This window comes from Mesoplodon mirus (genome assembly GCF_964341445.2).
Source record: "Mesoplodon mirus genome assembly, chromosome: 6".
Classification (NCBI taxonomy): domain Eukaryota; kingdom Metazoa; phylum Chordata; class Mammalia; order Artiodactyla; family Ziphiidae; genus Mesoplodon; species Mesoplodon mirus.
This window is the reverse complement of record NC_138982.1, coordinates 30,388,003-30,400,057: the sequence shown is the minus strand read 5'-3', so window position 1 is coordinate 30,400,057 and position 12,055 is coordinate 30,388,003. Positions and strand designations below refer to the sequence as shown.

The 12,055-nt window shown below is 36.5% G+C and overlaps 1 protein-coding gene across 4 annotated transcripts in view; it reads right to left on the bottom strand.

Moving 5' to 3' along the window:
- The window catches only part of ANKRD28 (ankyrin repeat domain 28), a 164,097-nt gene that overhangs the window by 65,271 nt on the left and 86,771 nt on the right, over positions 1–12,055 (bottom strand). For all 4 annotated transcript variants that reach the window (XM_082625678.1, XM_082625679.1, XM_082625677.1 and 1 more), the window contains one exon: positions 8,103–8,181. In XM_082625678.1, the coding sequence (XP_082481804.1) occupies positions 8,103–8,181 (79 nt within the window). The remainder of the gene's footprint in view (positions 1–8,102; positions 8,182–12,055) is intronic.

The window sequence follows — 12,055 nt, the reverse complement described above, 5'->3', positions numbered from 1 at the left end:
TTCAATAATAATTGTGAGAGTAATTCTCCTAGACTCTAGTGTTACTGTATAGATTCCATGGAAGGATTCACTTGTTTGATTACATATAACATGTCAACAGTTATACCCCTCACCCATGAATCTTAAAAATGCATCATAGACATCAAGTGAAGTTTCTTCAGGAAGGCTACCAATTCGACTAAAAGAGTGTGTTTGTGTGCATGTCCTTTTGCCCCCTTCTCTCCACTGTGTGTCCTAGAATCCCTATCTAACACCCTTTTAGATGATCTAGAGGTCATCCACAGGAGAATCTCCCTTTATAACACAGAAGAACAAGGTAAGGCTGTGCTACAGAAGAGATCAAGCAAGAATCTTCATTATTTATCTTTTTAAAGGGTTTCTTTTTTAAATTTATGTGTAACACAAAGTTATTTAAGTCAATGAATTTTTAAGGAATTTCGCATGTTCTGATTCTTTCCACTGCCAATCACCTTAGTTCCTCCAAACTCATAATCTTCAAGATAAAACAGCCCTTTCAAAAAGAAGCTATCATGCGAGTCAGCCCACAATTCTTTTAGTTAGGCTTCTTTGATCTCCAATGACATATCGACACACTTCAATAATTCCCCGCCTGTAATCTTTGGGATCCAATTTCCTCAAGCGATTTACTTTAGGACCATGTTTAGGGTCAGGCGATGGATCTGCCTGGTTCTGAATTTGACACCCTCTAAAAATTTATTAGGTTCAAATCACATTCACTCCTAAGCTATCACACCCTAGAACAGTACAGATCATTGGGATATGCCAATACCTAAGATAAAAAGTTAGTTAGGCTTTTCATAGTTTACTTGGCAGCTCTGTCTTGTAGTTCTTTCCCACAGATCTAACAGGTAGTTCTATGAGTAAAGAAAACCACACAGTTAATCTATGAGGCATTTCCAACGATGTAGGTTTACAGAAAAAGCCCCATCGGGATAGACCTCAACAATCATCATTATTTTTGACAGAGCTGCTGGAGATGGAGGGTAAGAGCCAATCACCATCGATCACAATCTAAGAACCTGTGATCCAAGGAGCTGCCAGGTCACCCCAACTATCTGTAGTACATCAAGAATAAAGAAAGCTATGCTACTAGGACTCAAAGAAAACACATTTGGTTTGAGAGCTATGTGAAAAAACAAACGTTAAGTGATGCTGACTTTTTGCCCCTCCCTACTCCAAACAGATATTCTGGAAAAAGCATATTCCTCAGTGATATATAATGGCAGTCCAGCGGTTAGGACTCCAAGCTTTCACTGCTAACAGCCTGGGTTCAGTCCCTGGTAGGGGAACTAAGATCCCACAAGCTGCATGGTGTGGTAAAAAAAAAAAAAAAAAAAAAAAAAAAAAAACCTTAAAGGATTCAGCACAGGACTAGAGCAAAAATATACCAAAGCAGAGTAAACTGAGCAAAGTACAGTTAATAGGTAAATATATTCGAAAGATATTATCCCAAGAAAGGAGAGGAAGAATTTGTGAACTACTCTTTATACACAACTCCAGAGAAATTAAGTTCTGAACAGAGACCTCAAAGAAAAGCTCCAAGAAAGAGGTAAGACAACGCAAAGAGATGAGAGCTGGCAGATCAGGAAAGAGAAAAGGAAAATAAAAGCAATCAAAGATAAAAGCCTAGAAACAACAAAAAACAGAGTAGACATGTCTTACAACACAGTCAAGAATTTGAAGCCACAGCCAGAGTGAATCTTTAAAAAACTAGGTCAGGGGCTTCCCTGGTGGCGCAGTGGTTGAGAGTCCGCCTGCTGATGCAGGGGACACGGGTTCGTGCCCCGGTCCAGGAAGATCCCACATGCCGTAGAGCAGCTGGGCCCGTAAGCCATGGCCACTGAGCCTGCGCGTCCAGAGCCTGTGCTCCGCAACGGGAGAGGCCACAGCAGTGAGAGGTCCGCATACCGCAAAAAAACAAAAACAAAAACAAAAACAAACAAACAAAAAACTAGGTCAGCCTCTGTCCCTCCACCTACAACTCCCCATTGGTTTTCCATAACACTTTAAGGGCCAAAGCAAGTCTTTACCTGGAACACCCCCAACCTCTGCTTTACCTCCTACTGCTTTTTTCACTTGCCTCCAAACATGCTACACCTGGCAGTGTTTGTTCTTGCTAATCTCTTAATTTCCACTAAACATCTGCACCGGTATGCAAGGCTCGCTTCCTTATTTGCTTATCTCCTCGAATGTCACTGAATCCTTTCCTGATAACCCAACACAAAATAGCAAGTGATCCCCACCCAACATACCATTCCTTTAATTTTTCCATAGCAATTATCAACACATGACTAACTATATATTAACTTGCTACTATCTCCCCCATTAAAACATAAACTCCATAAAGGCTGGGACTTCATTTATTTTATTCACTGCTCTACCACAGCACCTAGAATGGTACCTGCTATGCAGCCAGGCTCATTAAGTATTTGTTGAATGAATGAAGGATAGGTAAAAGGAAATAACTTAAAACTAAATGTAAAGACAAAATTACAATCAGAAAAAAGCTGATAAAGACAGATGAAGGATATCCATTTTAGTAGCAAAACACACTGCAGAAAAATTTACTGATAGAAGAACACACGGAAGTAAAACATGCAAAGATGCAATGAAAGATATAAATGAAATAAAAGTCCAAATTTCAAAACTAAAAGTGTACATTCACATAATGCCCTAGCAAAAAGAATCAGTAGATTTAGCCTAAGAAAGTTAGCATGAATTTCAGGGCTAAAGAATTGAATCCTACAGGCATCCAGGCAGAAGAGAATGGACTATGGTGCTGGAAAGTGTAATGGGGGGATGGAATGTAAGCAGAGAGGAACTCAATTCAAGACTTTCACTCAACGCTAGAAGACAGTGGAGTAACATCTACAACACTGAAAGGAAAAAGCATAAATTGAGAATTTTATAACTAGCTAATCTACCCTTCAGCTAAATAAAAAAAGGAAATGGTCCAAAATAAATAAGATACCACAGAATACAATATCCATGAGCTCTTACAGAAAATATAAAAACAAAAACTACTTGATGATGATGTCTATTCAACCAAGAGACATGAAAATTTTAAAACCTGGGAATAGAGAAGCTATGAATAAGGACAGAATGTGTGTGTGATAAAACAGTGCGAATTATGATTACAAAATAAACTGTAACGTCGTAATTCTTGACAATGGAAACACAAGAGTGAAACAAATTACAGAACGTTACTTCCTAATTTCTCATCATAGTAAATCAGAAAACAACCAAAACCTGAAACATAAACATCCATGAACATCAAAGTACACAGCTCTAAGGAATGATCAATTTCTTTATATTCTTCACTTTTCATTTTAGAGAAATATTTTAGGAACTATTCATTCTTTGCCACGGATACCAAAGTAGTTTTTATAATATGAAATTATAGTAATTTACTTTATTGTGTGTTCTTATTGGAGCATACCATGACTTCTGTATAATGCAAGAGCTAAATGGAGATTATTATTTCACATTGCTTTATTTTCTTAAGATTACACTAAAGTTAACCTAATTACTATTGTAACATGTCATTGGTAACTAACATGAAGGGTAAGAACAGTCTACCCAAACTTTTCAGTAACAATTTTCATTACTAATTACAAACAAATTAGCCTAATCTTGTTGTCTACTTTCCCCTTCATGTATTTAATTCTCTTCTTTAGGGAATTATCAGGTCAAACACTTAGTTTCAATTCTAATTTATAACTTATTAAAAATCCATTCAATACAATTATAAGGCTATTTTGAAATCGGGGTATGTAAATTAGTGTATAACTTGGGCCTCAACAACCATGGCATTCAAACCAAATTTAAGCAGAACCCGTGAAGCACCACTACAGAACCTCAAGAGTGTACATATACTGTTTGAAGACTACTGTTCTGGGTGATAATTATTTTTCCCCCAGTTTTATTATATAATTGACATATAACATTATATTAGTTTAAGATGTAGAACAAAATGATATGACATATAATATAGAAATGGTTACTACAATAAGTTAACATCCATCACCTCACATAGTTAAAATTTTTTTCTTGTGATGAGAACTTTTAAGCTTGCATCCCCAGAACTATCTTATAACTAGAAGTTTGTACCATTTGACCACCTTTACTCATTTCCTCCACCCCCCCCAACTTGTCTACCTCTGGCAACAACCAATCTATTCTCTGTTTCTATCAATTTGGTTTGTGTAGATTCCACATATAAGTGAGATCATGAATTATTTGTCTTTCTCTGACTTATTTCATTTAGCATAATGCCCTCAAGGTCCATCCATATTGCTGCAAATGGCAGGATTTGCTTCTCTTTTTACAGCCAAATAATATTTCAATGTATGCATTTACCACATCATCTTTATTCATCCATTGACAGACATTTAGGTTGTTTCCATGTCTTGGCTATTGTGAATAATGCTGCAGTGAACATGCCTGTATCTCTCTGAGATGGTAATTTTGTTTCCTTTGCATATACACACAGAAGTGGGTTTGCTGGATCATATGGCAGTTCCATTTTTAATTTTTTGAGGAACCTCCATACTGTTTTCCACGGTGGCTATACCAATTTATATTCCCACCAACAACAGAGGTTTTCCTTTTCTCCACATCCCTGCTAATACTTGTTAATGCTTGTTTTTGTTTTTTTTTTAATGATAGTCATTCTAACAAGTATGAGGTGGTATCTCATTGTGGTTTTGCTTTGAACTTCCCTGATGATTAGTGATGTTGAGCACTTTTTCATGTACCTTTGGCCATATCTCTGTCTTCTTTGGAAAAATGTGTATTCAGTCCCTCTGGCTGACTTTTAACCAGATTGGTTTGTCTGTTTTTTGCTACTGAGTTGTACGAGTTCTTTATATATTCTGGATATCAATCCCTTATTAGATATATAATTTGCACATTACTTTCTCCTATTCTGTAGGTTGCCTTTTCATTTTGTTGGTTTCCTTTGCTATGCAGAAAGAAGCTTTGTAGTTTGATATAGTCCCACTTGTTATATCTGATTTTGTTTTTAGTGTCAAATCTAAAATATCATCGCCAAGACTGATTCCAAGGAGCTTACCCTGTATGTTTTCTTCTATGAGTTTTATGATTTGGGGTCTTATGTTCAAGTCTTTAACCCATTTTGAGTTGATTTTTGTGTATGGTGTAAGATAGTTGCCCAGTTTTCCCACCACTATTTATTGAAGAGATGGTCCTTTCCCCATTGTCTATTCTTAGCTCCTTTGCCTTAATCGATCACAATACGCACAAGTTTATTTTGGGGCTCTCTTTTGTTCCACTGATCTCTGTGTCTGTTTTTATGCCAATACTATACTGTTTTGATTATTACAGCTCTGTAATACAGTTTAAAAATCAGGAAGTTCCAGTTTTACTGTTCTTTCTCAAGACTGCTTTGGCTACTTGGGTCTTTGTGGTTCCATATATATTTTAGGATTGTTTTATTCTACTTCTGTGAAAAATGCCACTGGAATTATGATAGGGATTACACTGAACCTGTAGACTGCTTTGGGTAGTATGGACATTTTAACACTATTAATTCTTCCAATCCACGAGCACAGAATATCTTTCCATTTCTTTGTGCCTTCCTCGATTTCTTTCATCAATGTCTTATAGTTTTCAGTGTACAGCTCTTTCACTTCCTTAGTTAAATTTATTCCTAGGTATTTTACTCTTTTTGATGCAATCATAAATGGGACTATTTCATTAATTTCTCTTTCTGATAGTTATCAGTATATACAAGCACACAGATTTTTGTATATTGATTTTGGATCCTGCAACTTTGCTAAATTTGTTTATTATTTCGAATAGTTTTTTGATGGAGTCTTTATAGTTTTCTGTATGTAATATGTCACTTGCAAAAAGAGACAGTTTACTTCTTCCTTTCCAATTTGAACACTTTTAATTTCTTTTTCTTGCCTAACTGCTATGGCTAGGACTTCTAGGACTGTTGAAAAAGTGATAAGACTGGGTAGTCTCACCATGCCCCTGATTTTAGAGGAAAAGGTTTCAGCTTTTCAGCTTTAAGTATGTTCACGGTGGGCTTGCCATATATGGACTTTATTATGTTGAGGTATAGTCCCTCTACACTTACTTTGTTCAAAGTTTTTACCATGAGTAGGTGTTGAATTTTGTCAAATGCTCTTTCTGCATCTATTGAGATGATCATATGATTTTTAGCCTCATTTTGTTAAGGCGTGTATCACATTGATCGATTTGTGGAAGCTGAACCATCCTTGCATCCCTGTAATAAATTCCACTTGATCATGGTGAATGATCCTTTTAATGTATTGTTGAATTTGGTTTACTAATATTTTATTAAAGATTTTTGCATCTATGTCCACCTGGGAAATTGGGGTATAACTTCCTTTTTTTGTAGTGTCTTTTTCTGATTTTGGTATCAGGGTAATGCTGACCTCAAATGAGGTTGGAAGCATTCCTTCCTCTTCAAATTTTTGAACAGTTTGAGAAAGAGAGGTATTAACTCTTCTTTAAATGTTTGGTAGAATTCACCTGTGAAGCCATCTGGCCCTGGATATATTATTAAAGCAGAATATGCCTCAATTAAGAGGAAGCATTATTGTTCTCTTGAACCTCCTCAGTTCTTACCTCTAGTAAATTTCAGCTGAAAACTAGTGAGCTAGCATCCATAGAGGAACAGACATCTTCAAGGAAGTACGTCAGTGATAAAGTTATTCATAAAGAAACTAATATAAGAATATTAGCTTGGTCCATAAGTGACTGTAATTCTATAAGATCATGCAATTTGTTATAAAAACCACATTTAAAAAACTTTATTAATTTATAATGGCAAAATTCTATTCAGGCTACTATTTAAGAGGATTTTCACTCAAAATTTCTCTCACTGCTCCTTCTCCCAAATATCAAAGGAATGATACTATCTCTCCAATTGCATCATGCATATATCTGTGCAATCTGGCAACACAAGCACAATTCAAACATAGGCATCCTTTTTCAATAAATATCACTTACGATCATCTGGATACAACAAAAATATTTCTAAGCTCTCTTTGATTGCCTGTTTTAGGACTGCAAAAAGTCTGACCACCATAGGTGCTATTCTATAGGACACAGTTTTACCATTACTTCATATTGTAAGGTCTTGAACAGGTTAGAAGAAATTTAAAAATAAAGTACAATTTCCTCAAATATATTTTACAGACCCTCAAAAAGAATTAGACACAAGCTATTTAAAGACATAAATCTTGCTGGCATCATTTTCAAAATATATCTACAATCACATCTTTTCTAATCCCCTCCAATGCTGTACTAGCTCCAAGCTACTACCACCTCCTCGTTGGAGAACTGTTATCATCTCCCAGCAACTCTGTGGTCAATGAGGCCTTGTATGACTACTCCATATAATACCCAACTTATCTAATGCTCATCCCACTCCATTACAGCTGTCCCTCAGCATTCGCAGGGGATTGGTTCCAGGACCCACTGTGGATATCAGAATCTACAGATGCTCAAAGCTCTTATATAAAATGGCATAGTATTTACATATAACCTATGCATATTCTTCTGTATACTTTAAATTATCTCTAGATTACTTATAATACCTAATACAATGTAAATGCTATATAAATAGCTGTAAATACAATGTAATGCTATGTAAATAGTTGCCAGTGCATGGTAAATTCAAATTCTGCCTTCTGGAACATTCTGGAATTTTTTCCAAATATTTTTGATCTGTGGCCGTTTGAATCCATGGATTCAGAACCCATGAAAACAGAGGGCTGACTGTATCCTGATCTACTTTTTCATTTTTCCATAGCACTTATCTCCTTCTAACATACTGTAAAATTTACTTGTATTTGTAGCCTGTTTTTCTTTAGAGTATATGCTCCACAAGGAAGTGACTTGTTTTCCATTGTACTCTAAGCACCAAAACAGTACCTGGGACATGATATGAGATCATTACTTCTAGAATGAACAAATAAGTTTCAGGTTGTTTAACATATATGAAGAAATAGTCAATGAGGTTTAATAACTATTAAATATGACCAAAATGTGCATGATGTGCTCTTATACAGAGCTTACCATACCAGATAAAATAAGCAATTCAATGATTTCTGCATCTCCAAGATAGGCAGCAGCATGCAGTGGAGTTCTCTTTTCATTGTCCTGTGATAAGAAGGAAAGATGGAACATAAGTTTTAATATAAAGTTAATTTTAATATACTTTAAATGAAGAAAAGCCATTATTAACTACAGCTTACTACTTCTACAACTCTAGTGTAGTCTGCAAGTCCCATTATCAGAGTATTTCTCTGCAAGAAGAAAAGCCTAAAAAATATATTTTGGCCTTAAAAGAATGGTATAAAATGCAGCAAAGAATAAAAGAAAAATCTAAGATGACAAAGAAATAACTTAAGACTTTCTTTGAATAAAGATGCCTATGCTGCTTGTATACACAAGAAAATTTCCTTTACTTCATACTACTCGCCCACCACCCCCAATATATTTCCACAATTTTACATAGTTTAGAATTGTTGATCTAACTAAATAAAACAAACCCTAACAAACAAAAAAGTTTGCTTATCAAAATGTTTCCACAGGACTATAGTGGCAAAAATAGAAAATATCTCTGGGGATCTGAAATTATCCCTTAAAATAATCCTAAGCTTTTTCTTAAAGGTCCTGCCAATTTCGTTTTTAGCTCTAAAATATATTCCTATCCTATGCATAGTCTTCTAAATCTTCCTTCAGGAAGAGAAGCTACATCTAAGTGCATGGCTGTGTGTACTTCCCCCCTCAAACAACAATGTCCTCCAGTCTGAGAAGCAAGATCTTAGAGTAATGTCACATTCAGGGATTCAATTCACGTTACACTTCATCTAAAGTTACAACAGAGTGTTGCTGACTTGGCTGTATCTGAGAAAGCTATTCATTTAGAAATATTTAGTTTGAAATTTACATCCAATTTTTTAGATACTGGCTTTTGAGCCAGATTATTAGTTGTTTTCCATTATCCATTTTCCCCTTTGTCCATAGGAATAAAGTTTTACCTGGTTATTTACCCACCAGCAAGAGAATAGACTCCTAGAATGCCTTGAAGTTTTGTTACTTAGTGTGGACCAGTGGTACGTGAGTGGAAGTAAAGGCACAACTTTCAGAGCATCTTCAACCTAAAAGACACCAATCCAGAGCTAGACTGAAACTTTCCCACTGCCCTCAGGCTAGAAGGCACATGTGCAACTGTACCGGCTTTGACCATGCAGAGGCAGGCCAATATCCTACAAGTCTGTTAAGCAAAATGTACTGAATCATCTTGTAGAGCACAGTTGCCCCACCAACAAAGAGCTGGACCACTAACTTCTAGACTATTAAGAGAAATAAAATTCTTATTTAAATAGGTATTGTATTTTGGGGTCTCTTGTATTAAGATAACATTATAACTTTCAAGATTAAAAAAATGAAAAATTTCACATCATAATAATTTTCCAGTTTGTCAATCAAAACCCCATTTATGCAAAGAAAAGATAGTTAGGCCAATAAGAATAAATTAGGAAAAAAACTGCTAGTCAAAAGAGGGGTTAGGGCTTCCCTGGTGGCGCAGTGGTTGAGAGTCCGCCTGCCGAAGCAGGGGACATGGGTTCGTGCCCCGGTCCGGGAAGATCCCACACGCCGCAGAGTGGCTAGGCCCATGCGCCATGGCCGCTAGGCCTGCGCATCTGGAGCCTGTGCTCCGCAACAGGAGAGGACCACGTACCGCAAAAAAAAAAAAAAAAAAAAAAGAGGGGTTAAAAATATTCATAGGCAATTTCGAAAAGGTTTAGCTGTAGTATATAAAGGAAATAGAAAGATGGGTGTAACAATTATATTTGGCTCTACATACATTTCTTCATATAATTTTAATATATTTGAGATACTGTTTTTGTTCTTAAAATAGTTGGTATACTGGTTATTAATGTTTTTAATAAGTGAAGAGTTCCTGTCTCTCAAACCCCAATTAATTTCCACAAGACCATGTTTTTTATTCCAATACATACCCCATCAAACAAATGGTTTGCATTGAAATTACTGAACAAACTGTCATTGAAACAGTTAACACAGAACCACTAAAATATCAGGCTTTATTCAAAGCTGAGTCCTAACTTAGTCAATTTAATAAAAAGATCCTTGGCTTAAGGCTTTTCACTGTTAATCACTAACACATCAAACTTCCCTAGTGTTTAAATATGAACAGACCCACTCAAACTGAGGAACACATCTATTTCACAGTATAAACCACATACACGGCACACACAGAAAGTCAATCATTTATGTGTGAGAGATGTCTGGAATTCTATGACTCAATGCCTTAAATCCTATTTATGTATTATTTTATGACTCATGAACTTTCTTTTTTCTTTAATTTGATTTGGAGAGAGGAAAAACTAAGGAATAAATTGGTCTTTTTTTTTTTTTTTTTTTTTTTTTGGCGGTACGCGGGCCTCTCACTATTGTGGCCTCTCCCATTGCGGAGCACAGGCTCCGGACGCGCAGGCTCAGCAGCCATGGCTCACGGGCCCAGCCACTCCGCGGCATGTGGGATCTTCCCGGACCAGGGCACGAACCCGTGTCCCCTGCATCGGCAGGCGGACTCTCAACCACTGCGCCACCAGGGAAGCCCCAAATTGGTTAATTTTAAAAGAAAAAATTTTACCTATCATATTTTACTTTACTACAATTCAATATTGAAAATCATGCAATAAAACATTTAAGATTCCCTTTAACAAAATTTATTAGAATGAAAAAATGACTATTCCCTTATACACATTGAATTCCACTTCAAGGAATTTTTTTTTTAAGATAAAGGTATTGCTACGTGTGTGCAAACAAAACTTAAGTATATTTACTGATCATATAGGAAGCAAAATGCCAAAAACAATTTCAATGCCCATCAATAAGGAAGTGGTCATTTAAAATTATGAAACACAAGCAGCTCTTAACCAACCCTCATTTAACTGAATCACATGATTAATCTTATATTCTGTTTCCTGAGTAAAACAGACGGTGACTTTGGCACACCATGTGTTTTGACTAACAGACCACCACAACCAAGACACTGCATGCTTGCTCCTATCACTGGGTATATGTTTACCAGGGTAAGACGTGTTTGTTACCACAACTGCTTGTGCCAACTGCACCTGCAATAATTTATGTAATTTTAAAAAATATTATTTAAACTGATGAAACAGGAATGAAAAAAGCAAATTGTTTCTATGATCACTAGGTTGAATACTATATAAAGACTCAATAAAGGCAAGCTATGAAAAAAAGTACTGTTGAATTGGGTGTGGCCAAGACAATTGAAACACTAAGGCAAACAGTTAAAATATGGAGAAGTTTTGCCCTCAGTTTGATTCTTAGGTATCTAAATTCTCACATCATTTAAAGAAACCCAAAATGGGAATTAAAGATAACGCACTGTGGGCATGGTCTATGCAAGGAAGGTAACATTGAACTGTCAGTGGACTCCAAAAAGCCTTGGCCCAGTATTTTTTTTAATGGCTGGAAAATACACATTGTTGCAGTAAGATGCTTAAAGATCATTTAAAATGCTTCCTTCTGTCAGACTTTGATCAGCTTATCACTACCAGGTATGAACGTTTTTCAGATGAGAGGTCTTTGAGCTGCACATCCACATAGTGAAATACTATGTAAGGGCTCTGAATCCAATTCCAACGTGGTGGTGGGGGGTTTCCCCACACATCCAAGCAATGCTCCAACATCAGCTGGTCGTCCTACAACTCAACACAATTCTGACACCACCTACCAGGGGACAGCATCAGGTGCCACAAGTTAAGTGTTCAGTCCTACAAGACAGGGGCCCCACCCCACCTCAGAGGTCAAGAGCAAGTCCAGGTTGTTACTGGTCCTCTGACTGACTGGCTACAAATCCAGGTTCCCCGGACCGCCTCCCTGGGTTTGATTAATTTGCTAGAGTGGCTCACAGGACCCAGGAAAGCAGTTTACTCACTAGATTATTACAGATTATTACGGAGGATACTGG